The sequence below is a fragment of the Scyliorhinus torazame genome, chromosome 28 (genome assembly GCF_047496885.1).
Source record: "Scyliorhinus torazame isolate Kashiwa2021f chromosome 28, sScyTor2.1, whole genome shotgun sequence".
In the NCBI taxonomy this organism is placed as follows: Eukaryota; Metazoa; Chordata; class Chondrichthyes; order Carcharhiniformes; family Scyliorhinidae; genus Scyliorhinus; species Scyliorhinus torazame.
In genome coordinates this window covers 28,977,667-29,000,470 of record NC_092734.1, presented here as the reverse complement: position 1 = coordinate 29,000,470, position 22,804 = coordinate 28,977,667, and the positions used below count along the sequence as shown (strand labels likewise).

Sequence of the window (22,804 nt, the reverse complement as noted above, 5' to 3'; positions counted from 1 at the left end):
CTGCACTGTCAGAGGTACCATATTTCAGATAAGATATTAAACTGAGGCTCTGTCTTGGCTGGATGTAACAGATCCCATGGCGAACCCCAAAGATGTGCAGGTAATGTGGATTGGCCATACCAAATTGCCCCTTAGTGTCCAAAGATGTGCAGGTTAGATGGGGGTCACAGGGATAGGGCAGGGGAGTGGACCTAGGTAGGGTGCCCTTTCAGAGGGTTGGTGCAGACTTGATTGGCCGAATGGCCTCCTTCTGCACTGTAGGAACTTTATGATTCTACGGAATTCTTTTGGTGTCCTGGCCAACATTTCAGCCAATTCTGTTGAATTCTATTACCTGGTCATTCATTTAATTGCTGTGTGTATTTTGAACTTATTTGCTGCATTAGCAGCTGACATTACGATAGTGACTGCACCTCCAAAGTGGTTCATTGGCTGTGATGTACTTTGGGACGCCCTGAGGTTGTGACAGGTGCTTCGTAAATGCAAACCCTTTAAAAAAAAATCCATCTGCCATTGACTGCAGCTCCCTGGTGAAAAAAGAGAAATCCTCTCTTGTGAGGGTGTAAGATTTCCCATCCTCCTGCCTCTCTTTAATATCTAATTAATAGCTGTACAAGCAACTGTAATCACACTGTCTAAATCTGTTCAGGCTTTTGCAAGAAAGGGAGATGGTTCAACTCATTCGCCTCGATTGGATCTAAACCTAGGTTCCAGAGGTCGTGGGCCACCGTCTAATACACTACGCTCTCTAGTCCTCTGTCAAAGTATTATTTTAACAGAGTTATTGACATGTAGACAGTGAAATCACAAGAGAAAGTCCATTGCACAGTGTCTGAATCTGCACATGTGTTTCTAGACTTGTTCTCCCCCTGTCTGCGTGGGTTTCCTCCAGGAGCTCCGGTTTCCTCCCACAGTCCAAAGACGTGCAGGTTAGGTGGATTGGCCACGCTAAATTGCCCTTAGTGTCCAAAAGGGGTTGGGTGGGGTTGCTGGGTTGCGGGTATGGGGCGGAGGTGTGGGCTTAAGTGGGGTACTCTTTCCAAGGGCCGGTGCAGACTCGATCGGCCAAATGCCTCCTTCTGCACTGTAAATTCTATGTCTATGTCTAGACTTCCTTGGAGGGTCGAGCAAGTGACTGCTCTTGCACTTGCGAAGGCATTATGACTTAAGACCAATTTATAAAATTACATTTTACTGTAGTTTGATGTACTTAAACATTTAGTGACACAGCAGTAAATCTGCAAGCCATTAAGGTGCAAATCTACAAAGGATATGTATGCTAATGTATTAAAATACTATGTGTACTTTTTGGTGTGAAAGTTTACACTTGTCAAATAAGGTGTTATCATGCTGGGCCATACATACGTTTTTCAGTTTCAGACATATTCCTCAGCTGGTTCGATGCAGTCTTTCCACCCTGCCCAGGAGCTTGACTTGGCCCAACGTAGAGACAACAACCCTGATGTGGCATTTTGATATTTCTGTTCTCACCCATCGTTCTACTCTCATTCAATGTTGATGCCACATTTGGGATTTTTCTTTTGGCTCACAACTATTGAGCTGAGCTGTCATTCCCAGGGCAGAGTGTAGTTGCAAGCAGAGGATGAAAATGTTCATCCCCCGTTGGTTATGCCACCAGTAAATAAGATAGCGTTCCAACTCCCCACCACCTGTGTTCTAATCTGCACTGCTGTGCCCGATACCCGTGTGCTGGCTCACCGCGCTACCTAGTGCCTGTGTGGTCATATGATTCAGCTGACAGAAATGGACAGGTTTGTGTCAGGTTAGGGATTAAAGTTAGAGAAACCCTGCTTCCCAACCCAAACCCACTTCCAATCTAGTTTGAACTGCAGCTGGAAAGCGGGCGAGCAAGCAGCCAACTCGGCCAGAGGCAGTGGGTGACAGTGGTAAGTATGATAATGACGCAGAGAGGCTCATTTTTCTGCAGCTATTACTGCTCCGGCATGTTTCCCAGATCTCGGGAATCCCGCAGCTTCCTCAAGATGAGGATCTGTTGGATACGGTAGTTAGGTGCCTTCATAATTAACCCCTGGATCCACTTGGCTGCCTGAGGAGGTTTCTGCAATCAGTGTGCTGTCAACATAACCTGTGGGCCAGCTGCACAATCCACTTCCCCTGCAGAAAGGCCCCGTCCGATCATCCAACCCCCCCCCGCCCCCCCCACCCCTCTCTCTCACACCCGCACACCGGACCCTGACACGACCATTTAATCTGCTTCTGTACCCCACAGCAGGTGGTAACTGGACAGGGAAGTTTGGGGAATATCAGCCAGATCAACAACCAGTAAGGTTAGGCGACAAGGTGGCACAGTGGTTAGCACTGCTGCCTCACAGCGTTAGGGTCCCGGGTTCGATTCTAGCCTTGGGTCACTGTCTGTGCGGAGTTTGCACATTCTCTCCGCGTCTGCATGGGTTTCCTCCGGGTGCTCCGGATTCCTCCCACAGTCCAAAGGTGTGCAGGTTAGGTGGACTGGCCGTGCTAAATTGCCCTTAGTGTCCAGAAAGTTTGGTGGGGCGATTGTGTTACGGGGATACGGTGGGGAGTGGGCCTAGGTAGGGTGCTCTTCCAGAGGGTTGGTGCAGACTTGATGGACTGAATGGCCTCCTTCTGCACTGTTTTGATTCTATGATTCTAATTTGTTTTCCCCAATTAAGGGGCAATTTAGCATGGCCAGCCCACCTACCCTGCACATCTTTTTGCTTGTGGGGGTGAGACCCACGCAGACACTGGGAGAATGTGCAAACTCCACACGGACAGTGACCGGGGCCAGGATCGAACCCGGGCCCTCGGTACCATGGGGCAGCAGTGTTAACCACTGCGCCACCATGCCGCCCCTGATTCTATGATTCTAGAGTGACAACGAGCATTGTATTTTGCACAGCGCATTGTGATCTGAAACGTACTTTCCAGAAATGGTAGAGGAAGCAAATTTAATAACCACTTTTGATAAATACTTGAGGTAAATCTTGCAGTGCAGTTGAGAAGGGCAGTGAGGGGGTAAATGGGACTAATTGGATTGCTCTTTCAAGATGCTGGCACAGGTTTGTTGTGCGAGAGAGACGCCTTATGTACAGTATGTTCTGCATTTGTAAGAATAGCATAGGAGAAAGTGCAGTTTGCTTGGGAGAGGATGTGGACAGTACATCCTTGCAACATTGCGACCTGAGAGCTAGCTAAAGAGTTTATTGCGGTCTCTAACATGAATAAACACAACAGGCTATTTGTAGCCCACTGCCTTAAATGCTGCCCTATTTGCCAATCTTCTGTCATCTTGCAATTTAGTACTGCAATTGTTAATCTCAAATACCAATCTTTTTAATCCAATTACAGCAGTAGCAAATGTTTATTATTTACCCCTTTTTGCTGTCCGGGAACCCGCATCAAATTAATACAGGGAAAGCACTCAGCCTTAAGAATCACAGAAAAACACATTGCAGAAGACGTCCTTTGGCCTACCCTGCACATCTTTGGGTTGTGGGACTGAGACCCACGCAGACACGGGGAGAATGTGCAAACTCCACACGGACAGTGACCGGGGCCAGGATCGAACCCGGGTCCTCGGTGCCGTGAGGCAACAGTGTTAACCACTGCCACCGTGCCACCCCATCCAGCTACTTTTTAAAGGATATGTGGCAAGCTGCCTCTGTCACCCTCCCAGGCGGTGCATTCCAGACCGTCACTGCCCTCTGGATGAAAAGATTTTTCCTCACATCCCCTCTAAACCTGCTTGCCCCTCATCTTGAATCTGCTTCCCCGCGTGACTGATCCTTCAACTAAGGGGAACAGCTGTCCATGCCCCTCATAATCTAGGCCTGTGGGGTAAGGGAGGGAGGTCAAGATGGGTATGGGGGAATCTTGTGAAGAGTCAGGGTGAGGGGGAATACAGTGGTGGGATGGGGGGCTCTTTGTGGGATGGGGGTTGTGGGGGAAGTCCTGTGGTGGATGATAGTGGGGGGTGAGGGAGTCCCCAGAATTTGGACAAGGTTTTTATTCTTATGTTTTCTGGGTAACTATTTGTGTAACACAGCCAGAACCATCTGAAATTTGTGATTTAAGTCTAGAACAGGCCAGTCGCCCATAGGGAATGAGCACTCCTGGGCATCCATGCAAACCCTTGACTTTGGGCTTCTGAGAAGGATTCTGTAGTGCATTTTTGGGGGACCCCCCCACCCAAATACACACACACACAAGTATGTTCTCAGAAGTCAATGGACTAACTTAGTTACAGAACTAGCACTGTATTTTTTTGCTTGAGCCACATCTTTGCACAACATATCATGCAGAATCTGCATATAACTTTGTGCTATAGGTAGCGATCTTGCATTCAACTAAATTTCGCGTTCCTTTTTCTGCATTTGTAATCTCATGTTTTTAAAAAAACACCAATAGCTGGTACTAGATGACAGCAAACATTCACCGCCTGCAGGTCTTACATTCTGCTGTTCACTCAGTGATTTGAAGCATTGTACTTTTCAAGGGCAAGAGGCAATTAATCGATTGCTGAGTTTATAATATGGCACATTGACGACTTGCGCCTGCATTTTACGAATAAGAGTTTTAATAAACTTGGGGTTTTGTGAAACCTGGAGTGAAACGTTGTTTGACTGTCAGTTGCCATTCGTATTCACACAACTCTGTGTTATTGGAGTTAGATTGTGCAGGCTGAGATGAAGCATGCAGAGGAATTACTGAAATTTGAGAATTTTTGGCTCCCACCTCTAAATCAGCAGACACGTGGAAAAGCGATGACATAAAACCTTTAGCGTACTCGGACAAGAAAACGCTTATTTCCATACCACATGCCCCAAACCTATAATGGAGCTTCTAAATGTACAAAGTCATTTGGTTTTGAATTGGTCAACTTGAGTATTAATTTTGTCTTGATTTTATTTTCATGGTTTGTACGTGCAAGTACATTTTTCTGTGGCGTTGCCCAGAGGTGGTCTAAGAATTCAGGCATATTGTGCATTTGCATAGGTACTTTCAGGCACTTATTCTTCCCTGAAACCTTTTGTTCCTCAGCTACTTACAAGATTATGATTTGTTTCTCCACCAAACTCTTCATGATAGACCTGCAATTCTTGTTATCATTGAGCCTCCGGGTGACTCACACTTTACCAGATGGCCATCGGACATGGTTCAGGGCTGACTGATTCACTCAGCCACAACATCTGAGCTCCACATCAAAATACATTATGAACATCCCGCTCCAGCTCCGGCGCTAAAGGAACTAGGACGTGCTGGCTCAGTTGTTGTTCCAATTTGTTCTGAATACAGAGGGGTGGTGGGGGAGGGGTCCCTACAAGCAGCCCACGTCCTATCTGTCAGTTACACTTGACTGCGCCTTTAACCCAGGGACACAGCCAAAGGAGATGTGTGAGTGTATACATGAGCATTTGTGTTTACACATTAAGCCTTGCATCTACATGCAATTTCTGCTGTCTCACTTTCTCAATGCTCTGTCCAGCCTGAGTTACACTTAACTTCGCAATCTTCCATATTTAACAATTATACTTTCCTTTATGTCCACCCACCCTCGTGTCTTCCACGTCCACTTTTCTGGGTGGTGCTGTAGTTGCAATATTCATTTTTCTTTCAACTTAAATTTTTGAGATTTTAAACTTGTGTTCATTTGGCCTGTACTGCTATCTCTGCTCCTGCCCTTTTACCCCCATTTCAGTTTTAAGTCTCACTCCGATGCAAACATACTTCCTATGCCTGTTTCTGATCTTTGTAGGCTGCTGTCTTTCTTTGCGTCTGCCATGTTCCTCCCCCCCCCCCACGCCCATCAGTAACTGTTTCCCATCACTTTCGCGAGCCCCATGTCTTCCGGCTCCCATGCACATTTTATCCCTCTGCTATTATGTCTTGTTGCTGCTTTCTGTCTCTGAGTTCAGTGACTGCGCTCCCTTGGATTTTATCAGCACATCATTTTTAAACTGCTACCAACACATGATGCACTCGCCGACCTTTGCATTACGAGCATTCTTTGGAAACTAAACTGTTGTGTGAAGCAAAAGAAGATCAGTCAACGGCAACAGGGGAGGGGGTTATTCACATGCAGAACTTTGCAGTGCGGCTGGGGGCTGCTGGTGCAATGTACAAAACGAACCACCAGGGGCTGGAAAAAGGGCAGCACAACAACTAAATCAACGAAACGGGACAGGGAGAATACTGAAGGATAGGAGCAGGACTGCTATAGAACAAAATCCAATGGTAAGAGTAGATTGACACAGAAATGCAAAGCACATCACGAAACAAACATGATGAGTTGGAGTGTGCAGAAATGTGCCCATGAAGAAATTTTCCAGCAAGGATCCGTGGCCCGTTCTCCAGTTATTTTCTTCAAGAACTTGCCTCCAGCTTAGTTTTCTTTCCAAGGGAGTCCCTTCTCAGTCCTGTTCCACCAATTCCCAGAAGCAAATGGACCAGTATTCCTATTTCCTCACTTTACCCCATAGAATCCCCACAGTGCAGAAGGAGGCCATTCGGCCCATCGGGTCTGCACCGACCCTCAGGGCATCCTTCCTAGTCCCACTCTCCCGTCCTATCCCTGTACCCACACGCCTTCGAACACTAAGGGGCAATTGATCATGGCCAATCCACCTAACCTTGACATCTTTGGACTGTGGGAGGAAACCGGAGCAGACATGGGGAGGAAGTGAAAACTCCACACAGACAGTCACTGGAGGCCGGAATTGAACCCGGGTTCCTGGGGCTATGAGGCAGCTGTGCTAACCACTGCGCCATCGTGCTTCTGGGTTTCTGAGGTTTCTCCTCCCCCAAACCCCTCGAGGCCCAAACGTAACACTTAAGATGCAATGTGTATCTCCTGATTTTGTAATTTCGATTTGGTTCCATTTTGACCTGCACTGCCGAAGGTTCAAAGGAAGTGGCTTTCCTTTATTTACAATGCTGTCTCGAAGCAGCTTCCATATTAGACTGCAAGGCTTAACATCAGGACAAAGCAAATCACTGCTTCTCAGTGAGAAACACACAGCGTAAACACATCCTGGGATAGTTGAACCAAAAGTCTCGGGGACTGTTTCCAGACAATGCCTTCCTTAATTATGTCATCAACAGATGTTTTAAGCATTACTGTTCAAATATGGTGAGGGGACATTAATTGAATTCTGTAACTTAAGAAAGGATGATTCTCAGAACTACTACTTTGAGAGGCATTTATGCACGTACTCCTTTATTTTGCTCAGTCACACAGACCAGGGCGCCTGACAGTTGGAGTCAAAGAATCATAGAATCAACAGTGCAGAAGGAGGCCATTCGGCCCATAGAGTCTGCACCGGCTCTTGGAAAGAGCACCCTACCCAAGTCCACACCTCCACCCTATCCCCATAACACAGTAACCCCACCCAACACTACGGGAATTTTGGACACTAAGGGCAATTTAGCATGGCCAATCCACCTAACCTGCACATCTTTGGACATCTTTGGAGTTGCTGTTGCTTCAGTTGACCTGAAGCCACCTTGGCCAGGAGCTGGGGTTGGGGGTGGGAATCGAGATTCCTGTTTTTGATGGCGATCTGCTGTATACTGCAGAAGTGTATCAATGTTTTTTTTAAAAACGCGTTTTATTCAAACTTGTATCAAAAGTAGATTACAGCAAATAAACACCCCGGGAAACATTCTTCCCAACAATCAACTATACAGTTTGTACAGATTTTCCAACTTTTTCACTCTCCCCGCCCCGCAGCGAACAGCCCCTCAAACACGGTCACAAACACTCCCCACCTTTTCTCAAACTCCCCTGCTGAGCCCCTTAACTCATACTTTATCTTCTCTAACCGCAGGAAGTCGTACAGGTCACCCAACCATGCTGCTACCTCCGGTGGCGATTCCGACTGCCACTCCAGCAAAATTTGTCGCTGTGCAATCAGAGAGGCGAAGGCCAAGGCATCGGCCTTCCTCCTCTCCATGAGCTCCGGCTTCTCTGAAACCCCAAATATCGCCATCAAAGGGTCCAGATCCACTCCCTCCTCCACTATCCTGGCTAAGACCGCGGACACTCCCGCCCAGAATCTTTCCAATTTTTCACAACCCCAAAACACGTGCGCATGATTCGCTGGCCCCCGCCCACACCTCTCACACTCATCAGCTACCCCCTGAAAGAACCCACTCATTCTCGCCCGAGTCACATGCACCCTGTGCACCACCTTAAACTGTATCAGGTTCATCCTTGCACAACAGGAGGTCCCGTTTACCCTTCGCAGTGCCTCACTCCATACACCCCAATCGATCCCCATTCCCAACTCCATGATCATCTTGTTCTTCACACCCGCTCGCTTCCCTGCTCCCCCAACCACTTATATATATCCCCAATTCTTCCTTCCCCTCCCACATCCGGAGCAGCAGTCGCTCCTGCAGGGTGTATCCCAGCAATCTAGGGAACCCCTTCCATCCCTTTCGTGCAAAGTCCCTAACCTGTAGATACCTGAACTCAGTACCCCTCGGCAGCTGTACCCTCTCCCTTAGCTCCTCCAGACTGGCAAACACTTCCTCCAAATACAAAATCCCTCACCTTGACCAGCCCCACTTCCCTCCACCTCCTGCATACACTAGCCGCGCCCCCCCCCCCCCCCCCCCCCCACCCCGGCTCAAACCCATGATTCTCGCACAGCGGCGTTAGCACCGACATTCTTTTCACCCTAAAATGTCTCCTCAGCTGATTCCATATCTTCACCGTGGACCACACCACTGGGCTCCCTGAATACCTACTTGGAGCCATTGGCAATGCTGCCGTCACCATAGCCCTCAAACTAGACCCCTTACAAGACTCCTTCTCCATCCTAACCCACTCTACCCCTTCTCCTTCCCACCATCGCCGCATCTTGTCCACATTCGCCGCCCAATAATAATGAAGCAAGTTTGGCAACGCCACCCCCCCCCCCCCCCCCCCCCCCCCCCCCCACACACCTTCTGCCTCTGTAGTAGGGTCCTCCCCACCCTCGGTACCTTCCCCGCCCATACAAAGTCAGAGATGATTGTGTCCACTTTCCGAAAAAAAGCCTTTGGTATAAAGATCGGGAGTGCCTGAAAGATAAACAAGAACCTCGGCAGAATATTTATTTTCATCACTTGGACCCTCCCCGCCAAAGTTAAGTGCAATGTATCCCACCTCTTAAGATCCTCCCTGGCCTCCTCCACCAGCTTTGTTAAGTTCCACTTATGGAGCCCCGTCCATTCCCTCGCTACCTGAATCCCCAAGTACTTAAACCTATCCCTCGCTACCGTAAATGGCATCCCCCCTAAATTAGCCCACTGTGCCAGCTCATTCACCGGGAATACCTCGCTTTTCCCTACATTCAGCTTGTATCCTGAGAACCCTCCAAACCTCCCCAACAGGCCCATAATCCTTCCCATACTCTCCAACAGATCCGAAACATACAGCAGGGGGTAATCGGCATAGAACAACACCCGATGCTCCCTCTATCCCCTCATTATCCCCTGCCACTCTGCAGACCTCCTGAGAGCCATCGCCAATGGTTCTGTGGCCAGCGCAAACAGCAGCGGCGACAGCGGGCACCCCTGCCTCGTACCCCTGTGTAAGTCAAAGCTTTGTGAGCTCATATCATTCGTCCTCACCCTCGCTCTTGGCGCCACATACAGCAACTGCACCCATGCCACAAATCTTGGCCCAAACCCAAACCTTCCCAAAACTTCGAACAAGTACCGCCACTCCACCCAATCAAATGCTTTCTCCGCGTCCATGGACACCACCACCTCTGGTACCAGAGCTCTCGACGGATTCATCACCACATTCAACAACCACCTTGTATTACTTGCGAGCTGCTTGCCCTTTACAAAGCCTGTTTGATCTTCTGCAACCACCCCCGGAACACAATCCTCCATTCTCCCCGCCAACAGCTTAGCCAACACTTTCACATCCGTGTTCAATAGTGATATGGGCCTCTCCCTCGCCCCCTGCACCTGATCATCTGTCTCTTGTTCTTAAGATTGCTACACTTTTGTTTCAATCTCTTCCAGCTACAGTATAATATCCAACAGATTTTCCACCCCAGTTCTGACAAAGCTCAACAGACTCGAAACGTTAACTCTGCTTCTCTCTCTCCCTCCAGATGCTGCCAGGCCTGCTAAGTTTTTCCAACATTCTGTTTTGGAAACATCTATTGCTCTTCTACTAGAGTGTAGGGTAGGGGACTTTAGCTGTTGTTGAGGAAAAAAAACAGTTCCGATGACACTGTATTCTGGCTGTGATATTTTGTCACTCGGAAGTAACAAATGTTTCACTATGTCTTGAAGTGCGACACGTGACTTTTATACCATGTATATATGTGCACAAGACCGATATATTAAATATGTTCACATCATTTTATTCTGATGAGAAACTGCTACTTTGTGTCCAAGAATCATTTGGTATTTCCTTGGATTGCGAAGAAAAGATTTACTCAAGTGTCACTGCTATTTGGAGCTTATTCTCAACATAACGTAGAGAGCAATAATTGCTTCTTAATCTAGTGATATTCAGGACGGCACGGTGGCACAGTGGTTAGCACTGCTGCCTCAGGCGCCGAGGACCCGGGTTTGATCCCGGCCCTGGGTCACTGTCCGCGTGGAGTTTGTACATTCTCCCCCTGTCTGCGTGGGTCTCCCCCCCCCCCCCCCCAACACACACACACACACACACAACCCAAAGATGTGCAGGTTAGGTGGATTGGCCAAGCTAAATTTCCCCTTAATGGGGGGGGGGGAATAAGAGAAGAAAAAAAAATGTAGTGATGTTGGAGTGTTTACAAAATCTATCTGGTTAGCTACCACTGATGTGCCAGCTACCTTTAAGTAGATTTGCCTCCCTGCCTTGGCCTATTGTGGATCATTTAATACGGTCTAAATTGAAGATTGCTGTAATGAAGTGTAGGCTGTACAGACTCTCATCCCGTTGGCTGTAAATGGGCAACGTCTCTCGAAAACCTCATTTATCTTTGTAAACATCAAGCCTTAATGAAAACTTTCAAAGAGAGTTAAATTACTGATGAGGTTTATTGACAGCCTGTCATGGTACCTGACATTGGTGTTACTCAGCACACAGCCTTTGCTATTGAGCTGTCATGTGCATGTTACCATGTTAGTCCAAATGGCAGCAAAATGCCAGTGGATATTTAAAAGAACATTATTTTTCATTTGCATATTCATTAGTTAGCATTTACCCTTTGAAAGCATGAATGATGCCCTTGGTTGAGATTCAATGGGAGCCTCCGTACAACAGTCAAGTGTGTTAGTTTTAATTGATTTTGACTGATTTTGTTGTTCCGCTGTAGCGTAGCAGTGCTGTGTCTGTACAAGGTGATATCCTGACTAATCAGCGACATGCATTCCTCTTATTACTTTTTCAGTGGTGTGTGATATTTCTGTCAATGTGTTAAGGATCTTGTCTTTCCTAAAGCAACTTATCATACATCACAGCCATGCTCGCTGATGGAGTAAATTTCTGTTCAGTGAAAGGGTGTCAGTTTGCATCAGAGGTGCTTCAGAGCTTAAAAACAACTTAATTCTTTCACCAAGCTCATATTCATGTGTGCTCAAACATTCATCAAAGTGCCATCGTCAAAGTTACAGTCCAGCTAGATCATCCGCGGGCAGTAGTGCAGAGTCTAACGACTTGGTGTGCAAGAATGTGTAAAGTGACTGATTGTGTTGTTCCCGCTGTAGCGTGGCAATCCTGTGTCTGTGTAGGATGATATCCTGACTAATTGTTGACAGGCACCGACCGACATGGGCGGCAGACTGGCGCAGCGGTTAGCACTGCTGCCTCACAGCGCCAGGGGCCCGAGTTCGATTCCGGCCTCGGGTGACTGTCTGTGTGGAGTTTGCATGCTCTCCCCATGTCTGTTTCTTTTGGGTGCTCCGGTTTCCTCCCACAGTCCGGAGATGAGCAGGTTAAGTGGACTGGCCATGCTAAATCGCCCCTTAAGTAGGTGGGGTAACGGGTGATAGGGCGGAGGAATGGGCCTGGGTACAGTGCTCTTTCAGAGTTCGGAACAAACTCAATGGGCCGAATGGCCTCCTGCAATGCAAGGATTCTACGATTCTACTGCATTTTTCCCCTTCAATTCCTTATATTTTATGTTTAAAATAAATTGTGTGAATGTGCAAGTCATGCCACCTGATGTTCCATACAATTCTATTTTATTATGTGTCGATCGGAAGCTGTATTTGCAGCCACTAGATGGCAGGGGAAGCTTATCTTTCATAAATTCCCATTGTGTGCAATATTGACCACTCACCCATACAGGTAATGCCTTCATTTTGATTTAGTTATTTTTATCATAATGAAATGTCTGGTTTATTTTAGCTGGGCAGTTTTTCTCTTTATGAATAGCTTACTGATTTTTTTTGTGAAGAAAATGATCTGCTGAGGTGCAAGACAGACTCAAAAAGTGAAGTTGTATGCAAACATTGCTCACGTGAAAAAGCGACCAAATGCATTTCTTTGTGCTGTTCTCCAATTATTAGCTGTCAGCGTGCAAGTAACAGGCTTGGCTGCAATTAATATTTTAAATTGCTTTCAATGTGAGATAGATGAGCTGCAGAACTGCCCAAGTTCTAAGACATGCTCTGATCAATATTAGCAGTGAAAAGTGTAGGGGGACAGTTACCACTCCATGAAGTGACATGTAACATAATCTATACTTTGAGCAATTGTTTACTGGCAGGGGAAAGAAAGCAAGGTGCTGATCGGGCTCTCTGTCCCAACTCGCCTGTCCCATGTTTTGTTTGAATAGCAGATGAAGTGTACCTATTGATTGCGGCTGAAGCAAAGGATTGTAACTCCTTTAAAATCAGTCTGTAGCCTACGAAACTGTCTACCAGCTTGCTGGTAGGTGTAGTGATATTGTCTCTGGACTGGCAATCCAGAGACCCAGTGTAATGCTTTGGGACCTGAGTGCGAATCCCACCACAGCAGATGGTGAAATTGGAAAAAGGCCAGCACAGTGGTTAGCGCTGCTGCCTCACGGCGCCAGGGACCCGCGTTCGATTCCGGCCTTGGGCGACTGCCTGTGTGGAGTTTGCACGTTCTCCCCGTGTCCACCTGGGTTTTCTCAGGTTAACCCGGTTTCCTCCCACGGTCCAAAGATGTGCAGTTTCAGTGGACTGGCCATGATAAATTGACCCTTATTGTCCAAAGGTTAGGGGGGGGGGGTTATGGGGATAGGGTGGGGCATATGGCCGAGGTAGCGTGCTCTTTTTCGGAGGGTCAGTGTAGATTCGGTGGGCTGAATGGCCTACTCCTGCACTGTAGGGTTTCTATGATTCGATGAACATGACCTCTGTTCTGCATTAATAATGCTTCACAAACAGCAGTTTAAAAAAATATATTTTGGGTGGTATTAATGGTGGGTCATGGGTTCTTCAACATTAACATTAACAGTCATAAGTGTAGCACCTGTACATGCCTGAGGGAGTGCTGCATTGTCCATAGAAAATTCAGTGATGCTGTTTAGAGATGCATAGGTGGTCCTCCTGGTGTCCTGGCCACTATTTCCCCAATCCACACCTTCTTACACAAACTATAGTTCATTAATTTGCTGTTTGTTGGGCCATGCTATTGCAATTAACACAGCATCCTGACTTCCAGCTCCAATGCCATTCCTTCACTGTGCCTGGCTTTGAGTTCTGGATCTCCTGACAGCACTGTGGGTGTGCCTACGCGACCAGCAGGTGGCTCACCGCCAACTATTCAAGAGATAGAAAATGCATGATGCCCACATGCGAAGAACACATTTTTAAATAGCTTAGTTGGTCATGAATTCTCCTCTTATGTAGGGCTGTGCCAAACTCTTGAAGACCTGAGCCTGTAATTCAAGCTGACTATCAGCTGCTGCGCCGATGGAGTGCACCATGGTCAGTGGTTATTCAAGTATTTTGTTGCTTCAGGTATACATTAACGATCACATGACTTAAGGGTAGGGAGCTCACCTGATACCGTGGCCAACATTACTAAAAGGATTGACCTGTCATTCATTTCATTGCTGTTTGTGGAACTCTGCTGTGTATAAATTGGCTGCCCTGAATTTCAACATTGACTACAGCTCAGAAGTGCTTTGTGGGCTGAAAGGATGTCCTGAGGTCTTCAAAGGTGCCACATGAAGCAAGTTCTTGATCATCTTTCCTTCCAAACGACAATATTTGATGGTTGGCCCAGCTGCAGACAGCATTGACATTGGGTATTGCAAAATTAGCATTGGCTGCAACAGTGCAAAGTCCCACAAAACCAGAAACAAACGAGTGAAACTGCCCCATCTAGCCGTACAACATCTCGACTAAATGTTCTTGCTCTGCTTCTGTGCTACATCAAGTTGGGGATATCTTGAACCATTAAATGCATTTTTACTGAGTACTTTGTACATCTACGATAAAAAGAAGTAATCCAACTGGCAAGCCATGATTGTACCCTGCCTCTTTGGAGGGAACCTTTGTCCGGGTCATTTTTGACTCTTCCCTTTGTAGAGAGATGGCTGGTTCGCACAGTGCAATGGTGCCAACAGGTTACTCTTTGCAAAGCTCTGATGAGCTACATCATGTGAAAAACTGAGTTGCAAAGTTTTTTTCTCTTTTCTCCTGTTGCCAAGGTAAAGGAACTTGAAACATTGAAACAGGCCAAATGTAGCCCAGTGGATCAAATTTTCTTTAATATCCAGGCCTCAGGACAGCTGCAACAGTGCAAGTTTTCCTTTCCCCTAAAAGTTGTCGAATGGCCGTTCTGAGGTTGCCAACAAGGTCTTGCAACGTGCCAAACAGTGGAATCTTCATTATCCAACAGAATGGATAATTAAAATTGGGTAATGCTGAGGAGCCAAAACCACCTTTATGTTGCACGTCAGTGAAGACTGTACCATTTCCGTCCACTCCTGACCAGGACTAACTAATACTGCCCGAAAAACCAGTGCACGCTGGATGAACAGCACTTCATCTTCCGATGAGGCGCGTTCCAACCTTCCGGACTTAACACTGAGTTCAACAACTTCAGATTGTGAACGCTGTCCTCCACCATCACCCCATTTTCATTTCTATAAATTTATTTCCATTTCTTCCATTGATCCGATTTTCCCTCACCACTGTCTCCCCTCTTATCCCCTCACCCCACTCCACTTGGGCCATCTATTCCCTATTCCAAGTAATCTTTCAACTCGCTGCTTACCGCTGTTCTGTCATTGACACATTCTGACCTCTTTATGGGGTACCCTCATTACCCCCATGGCACCTTTGTCAATCTCAACCTATCGCTGGCCCTTTATCTAGCCCCACTGTTCCATGCACCCCCATCAACAGTTTAAATCATCCTATTTCCAGTTCTCTCCCAACTGTGACAGAGCCATCCAGATTCGAAACATTAGTTCCCTTCTCTCTTCACAGATGCGGTCAGATCGGCTGAGGTTGTCCAACGTTTTCTGTTAATTGTTTCTAACACCGCGTCAATGTCTAGGAGACTTTGGCAGAATGTAGCAATGATGTAGCACTTTCTGAAATACAATATTTTCTTTATAGCACGATTCATGGCGATACAGACCCAGGACACACCAAACCCTAACAGTGTGAAGTTTCTCGCTGGTCGTCAAATTATAGCATCGGGAACCATGGATTTTCCAAACGTCAATGCAGCTCATTTCTCACCTTTAGCCAAGTAAGTACAAGTTTAAGCTAGGTCAGGTCGTAAGATGTAGCATATGGTTATACCAAGAAAGACGTGCATTGTTCTGGTCCCTGTTACCACCTCATGACGTCCGAAACCAGTTAACAGTCAATTAAGTGCATTTGAAGTTTAAGTCACCATTGTAGTATAGGAAACGCAGCAGCCAATTTTCACACAGCAAGGTCCCTCAAACAGCGATGATATGAATGACCACTTAATATCAGTTGAAGATGAAAGATTGGCCAGCAAACCGGGAAGGCTTCTTCTTCATGGAATTACTTGTGGAATCTTTAACCTCTAGCTGTGAAGGGCAGACATGGTTTAATCTCTCATCCAAAAGGTGACCATTCAACAATGCAGCTCAGTGCCACACTGAAGTGGCACGTTTCTGGAGTGGGATTTGTACCCACAACCTTCTGAACTACAAAGCATGGTGTCACAAAACGGTAGGATGCTACTAAGGTGAATGTATTGCTTTTTGCACATGCAAAATCAAACTGGCAGGTATTTTGTCAACCATATCTGGGCAGCATCTAAGAGAAAGGAAAGAATAGGGAACAGATGTCCTTTACAATTGATACATTTAGTAGTCCGTATGCTGTGAGCCAGGAAGCAGGCTAGTCACAGACGAGGTGCTGAAGAAGCAACAGCGAGAGTGAAAGAGGGGTAGCTAGAGATGAAATGTTGAAAGCAAAAGACAGGTTGCACAAAAATTTGTTTTCTGCGCTGAACCAAAGACCATTCCCAAGTCCTGGTCACTTAGACCATAGGGTGTGATGGTCACTGGCTAGATTTGACCAATAGATTATGGTTATTATTTGGGAGATGGAGGGTTTCAATAAAATTTAGGGTTATGGGATGAACAGATGCTTTTGGGTTTCCAGTTTTTGAGGGACTAAGCGCTTACTGTTAATGTGCCAAAGTATAAGATTGTTCTTTGTGGTGTTTCATTATCTTTCTTCTACTTTAATAAATACTTCTGTTGTTGTTTAATGAAAGAGAGGTTTGAGTTCTCGCTGTTTCCGCAGACATTCCTCACTAATGTCCAAAGAATTGTGTAACAGTTCATTGTAAGCTATTACCAAAGAAAACAATACACCACACAAAACCAGTGTTTCAGGTTGGAACACTCTAGCACATAACATCAGCGGAGTTTCGTAACAAAGGGTTCTGCCACTGATCCACAGCTGGTGCATATTGTGGACGTTAGTCTTGGAAGTGGGTCGTGGATCTCTGGGTTAAAATGTAGGTGGTATGTGCACGTGTATTTTTGTACATCGTCTGGAGTACCTGGAATCTCTCAAAGTTTCTTCCAGAACATCCAGATACTTTTCTGACAATGCTACCTCATCACCCTTCGAAATAACAGGCTTCTCACTTGGAGGAAGACCTGTATATAATTTAAAACTGCAGCAGATAGTCTTCTCACTGTAAGGAATAACCTCAAGCAGTTTGGCATCTAAAGAGCCTGGTACTGTTCTGTTATTAAAAAGCCCATGTAAGCTCTGTATTACAAGATTTTAAACTATTTTATGGTGTAAAGAATGATGCCTAATCATAGTTTTTACAGGAGCAAGTACAGGCCTTGCTGCACACAAATTGTAAAAGAATTTACAGTGTTAGGATACCGGATCAGCCCCCAATGTGTGTCAGGAAACTGGACAAGCAACCCCAACCGTGAGGAAGGCATACTTCACCCCGAGGAGTAATTCCACTGACAAACAAGGGATTAAAAAAAATATTAAAACCGACTTTATTCTTAACTCAGAACCAATTGCATTAACATCACAGAAAATAGCTTACAATTAACAGTTACACAATTTTTAACAATATAAGGAAACAGTTTAACTTCTTACTTGGAACTTTTCTATCTCCAATTAAGCAAAGCCCATTACAGGTCAAAAGCCACGTGTAAATAAAGTTAGCAAACGCAAAGATACTTGCTGTCCGCTGTATAGAGAGTTGCTTTCAGCAAAAGAGAAACCCTTTCAGACATAAGTTGCAAGTCCTTCTGTCTTTGGCAGACTAAAAGCAAAGCTGCTTGCTAGAGACCTGCCTCCTCAATCTATCCCACTAACTGTCTTATGACCAACTTACTAAGGCTAAACACAACCCGTCAATTACCTAAACCCCAGGGAACCTTATTTCTATAAACAAAAGTCCATTAGCCCTATATAAGTAAACAATTAAATGGTTATAATCAATGATTATCCCACTTTTACAACCAGTTTTTGAAAATATTTTACTCCCACACGGCTCACAAGTACACTCCACGTCTTCAAACAACCGGCTCATCCTCCACTTCATCGGGTGCGCTCTATGTACTACCTTTAGCTGTATCAACCCCAGCCTCGAACACGATGTTGAGGCATTCACCCTCCGCAACGCTTCACAACCCCTCCTCCAGCGCCATCCCTAACTCCTCCTCCCACTTGGCCTTAACCCCCTCCAGAGACACTATATCCTCCTCCAAAATCCTCCCATAGATCCCCCAGATGACCTCTCCTCCCCCCAGCCAATCATCAACAGCACCGCCTCCAACAAGAGGAGGGTGGTGCCACCGGAAAAGTATAAAAGACATTTTGCATGAAATCCCACACCTGCATATACCTGAAAACCTCCCACTGCGGGATCCCAAACTTCTCCCCAAACTCGCAAACCGCCCTTCTAGAAATAGGTCCTTCATTTCTATCACCCCGAGCTCCTCTCATTCCCGAAACCCAGCATCAATCCTCGCTGGCTCACACCCATGGTTCCCTCAGATCGGCATCAAATTTGACTCCGCCCATAACCTAAAGTGCTGCCGGAATTGCCTCCATATTTTCACCGTGGCGACCACCATTGGACTCCCCGAATATTTCCCTGGGGCAAATGGGAGCGGTGCCAATGCCAGCACCTGCAACCCCGACCCCTTACAAGAGCCTGCCTCCATCCTCACCCACAAAGCCTCCCTCCTCCCTACTCCAGCCCCGCACCTTCTCCACATTAGCCACCCAATAATAATACATCAGGTTTGGAAGGGCCAGGCCCCCTGACACTTTTACGACATTTTTAAAAAAATATATATTTTATTCAAATTTTTTTCGGCCAAACAAAACAGTACAAAAATTTTTCCCTTTTACAACAATAAAACAATATAAATAATAGTGACTGATTTTAATAAATAAATAATATATAAACTAAATGGCAACTGCCATAACAAAATATTAACTCCCAAATAATAAAATCAAACAAGCCAATATACATATCCAAGTAAAAATATCCATACAAAAACACCCCTGAGGACCCACCCGAGCCCTCCCCGCCCCCCGGGTTGCTGCTGCTACTTTCCCAGTTCCTTTTTCGCCCTGCGAGGTAGTCAATGAACGGTTGCCACCGCCTGGTGAACCCTTGAGCCGAACCTCTTAGTGCGAACTTTATCCGTTCCAGTTTTATAAACCCTGCCATGTCGTTTATCCAGGCCTCCACGCCCGGGGGTTTAGCTTCCTTCCACATTAACAATATCCTTCGCCGGGCTACTAGGGACGCAAAGGCCAAAACATCAGCCTCTCTCGCCTCCTGCACTCCCGGCTCTTCTGCAACCCCGAATATATCCAACCCCCAGCTTGGCTCGACCCGGATCCCCACCACCTTCGAAAGCACATTTGCCACCCCCACCCAGAACCCATGCAGTGCCGAGCATGACCAAAACATGTGGGTGTGGTACGCTGGGCTTCTCGCGCATCTCCCGCACCTATCCTCTACCCCGGAAAATTTACTGAGCCTTGCTCCGGTCATGTGCGCCCTGTGCAAGACCTTGAATTGTATCAGGCTAAGCCTGGCACACGAGGACGAAGAGTTTACCCTGCGTAGGGCATCTGCCCACAGCCCCTCTTCGATCTCTTCCCCCAGCTCTTCTTCCCATTTTCCCTTCAGCTCATCCACCATGATCTCCCCCTCGTCTCTCATTTCCCTGTATATATCTGACACCCTACCATCCCCCACCCATGTCCCCGAAATCACTCTATCCTGAATCTCCTGCTTCGGGAGCTGCGGAAATTCCCTCACCTCTTGCCTCACAAAAGCCCTCAATTGCATATACCGAAATGCATTCCCCTGGGGCAACCCGTATTTTTCCGTCAGCCCTCCCAGACTCGCAAACGTCCCGTCTAGGAACAGATCCTTCAGTTGCACAATCCCTGCTCTCTGCCATGTTCTAAATCCCCCACCTATTCTCCCCGGGACAAACCTATGATTATTCCTTATCGGGGACCGCACCAAGGCACCCGTCATTCCCTTATGCCATCTCCCCTTATGCCGTCTCCACTGCCCCCAAATTTTCAGCGTTGCCACCACCACTGGACTTGTGTATTTCTTCGGGGAGAATGGCAACGGCCCCGTCGCCAATGCTTGTAGGCTGGTTCCTTTACAGGACGCCATTTCCAGTCTCTTCCACGCCGCTCCCTCCCCTTCTCCCATCCACTTACACACCATTGAGATATTGGCGGCCCAATAATAATCACTTAAGCTCGGCAGTGCCAGTCCCCCCCTATCCCTGCTACGCTGCAAAAACCCCCTCCTCACTCTCGGGGTCTTCCCAGCCCACACAAAGCTCATAACACTCTTCTCAATCTTTTTGAAAATAGCCCTCGTAACCATCACTGGAGTCACTGGAACACAAAAAGAAATCTCGGGAGGACTACCATTTTGACCGCCTGCACCCTGCCCACCAGTGACAGGGACACCATGTCCCATCTCTTAAAATCCTTCTCCATCTGTTCCACCAATCGTGTTAAATTAAGCCTATGTAGGGTTCCCCAGTTCCTGGCTATCTGGATCCCTAAGTACCGGAAATCTCTTGTTACCTTCCTCAGCGGTAAGTCATCTATTCCCCTGCTCTGCTCCCCCGGATGCACCACAAACAACTCACTCTTCCCCATATTCAATTTGTACCCCGAAAATTCCCCAAACTCCCTGAGTGTCCACATTATCTCAGGCATCCCCTCCACTGGGTCCGCAACATACAGCAATAGATCATCTGCATACGATGATACCCGGTGTTCTTCTCCTCCCCTGAGTACTCCCCTCCACTTCCTAGAGCCCCTCAGTGCTATGGCCAGTGGCTCAATTGCCAATGCTTACAGTAACGGAGACCGGGGACACCCCTGTCTTGTCCCTCTATAAAGACTGAAGTAGTCGGACCTCTGCCTGTTCGTGATCACACTTGCCACCGGGGTCCTATATAGCAGCTGTACCCATCCAATAAACCCCTCTCCAAAACCAAATCTCTTCAACACTTCCCATAGGTAGTCCCACTCCACTCTGTCAAATGCTTTCTCAGCGTCCATCGCCACCACTATCTCCGCCTCCCCCTCCGGCAGGGGCATCATCATCACCCCTAGCAGCCTCCGTATATTCGTGTTCAGCTGTCTCCCCTTAACGAACCTAGTTTGATCCTCGTGGACCACCCCCGGGACACAATCCTCTATCCTTGTCGCCATCACCTTGGCCAGGAGCTTAGCATCCACGTTCAGGAGGGAAATAGGCCTGTAAGACCCGCACTGCAGCGGGTCTTTTTCCTTCTTTAAGAGTAACGATATCGTCGCCTCCGACATAGTCGGGGGCAACTTCCCCCTTTCCCTGGCCTCATTAAAGGTTCTCGTCAAAAGCGGGGCCAGTAGGTCCATGTATTTCCTATAAAATTCCACCGGGAACCCATCCGGTCCCGGGGCCTTCCCTGCCTGCATGCTCCCAATCCCCTTTACCACCTCCTCCACCTCAATCCGTGCTCCCAGTCCCGCCCTCTCCTGCTCCTCCACCTTCGGGAATTCCAGCCGATCTAGGAAATGCATCATTCCCTCCTTCCCTTCCGGGGGCTGAGCCTTATACAGCCTCTCGTAGAATGCCTTAAACACCCCGTTCACCCTCTCCGCTCCCCGTTCCATCTCACCTTCCTCATCCCTCACCCCACCTATCTCCCTCGCCGCTCCCCTCTTCCTCAGTTGTTGGGCCAATAACCGGCTCGCCTTCTCTCCATACTCATACTGTACTCCCTGTGCCCTCCTCCACTGTGCTTCTGCCTTGCCCGTGGTCAGCAGGTCAAATTCCATATGTAGCCTTTGTCTTTCCCTGTACAGTCCCTCCTCCGGAGCCTCTGCATATTGCTTGTCTACCCTCAGAAGTTCTCTCAACAGTCGCTCCCTTTCTTTGCTCTCTTGCTTCCCTTTATGGGCCCTTATGGATATCAGTTCCCCTCTGACCACCACCTTCAGCGCCTCCCAGACCACTCCCACCTGGACCTCTCCGTTATCATTAAGCTCCAGGTACCTTTTGATACACCCCCTCACCCTTAGACATACCCCCTCATCCAATCTCCAGAGTGGGTGCTGCTCCTTTTCCTCTCCTACCTCCAGATCTACCCAATGTGGAGCGTGGTCCGAAATGGCTATGGCCATGTACTCCGTCCCTGTCACCTTCGGAATCAGTGCCCTTCCCAGGACAAAAAAGTCTATCCGTGAATACACCTTGTGAACATGGGAGAAAAATGAAAACTCCTTACTCCTAGGCCTAATAAATCTCCAGGGGTCTACTCCTCCCATCTGCTCCATGAAGTCCTTAAGCACCTTGGCCGCTGCCGGCCTCCTCCCGGTCTTAGACCTAGACCAGTCCAGCCCTGGATCAAGCACCATATTGAAGTCTCCCCCCATTACCAGCTTTCCCGCCTCCAGGTCCGGGATACGCCCCAGCATACGCTTCATGAAGTTTACATCATCCCAGTTCGGGGCGTATACGTTCACCAGAACCACCGCCTCCCCTTGCAATCTGCCACTCACCATCACGTATCTACCCCCACTGTCCGCCACTATGGTCTTTGCCTCAAACAGTACCCGTTTCCCCACTAAAATAGCCACCCCCCTATTCTTTGCATCTAAGCCTGAATGGAACACCTGCCCCACCCATCCTTTACGTCGTCTAACCTGATCTGCCAGTTTCAGGTGCGTCTCCTGCAACATGACCACATCTGCCTTTAAGTTCTTTGGGATGGGAGTACCCGTGTAATCGGCCCATTCAGCCCTCTCACGTTCCACGTGATCAACCGGGTTGGGGGGCTCTTTACCCCCCCCCCCCTCATGTCGA

General features: G+C 47.5%; 1 protein-coding gene across 1 annotated transcript in view; it reads left to right on the top strand.

Moving 5' to 3' along the window:
- LOC140403630 (NFU1 iron-sulfur cluster scaffold homolog, mitochondrial-like) overlaps positions 1–22,804 on the top strand; it is a 47,972-nt gene that overhangs the window by 13,002 nt on the left and 12,166 nt on the right. Inside the window, exon 3 of the mRNA XM_072491759.1 lies at positions 15,544–15,679. Within this exon, the coding sequence (XP_072347860.1) occupies positions 15,544–15,679 (136 nt within the window). The remainder of the gene's footprint in view (positions 1–15,543; positions 15,680–22,804) is intronic.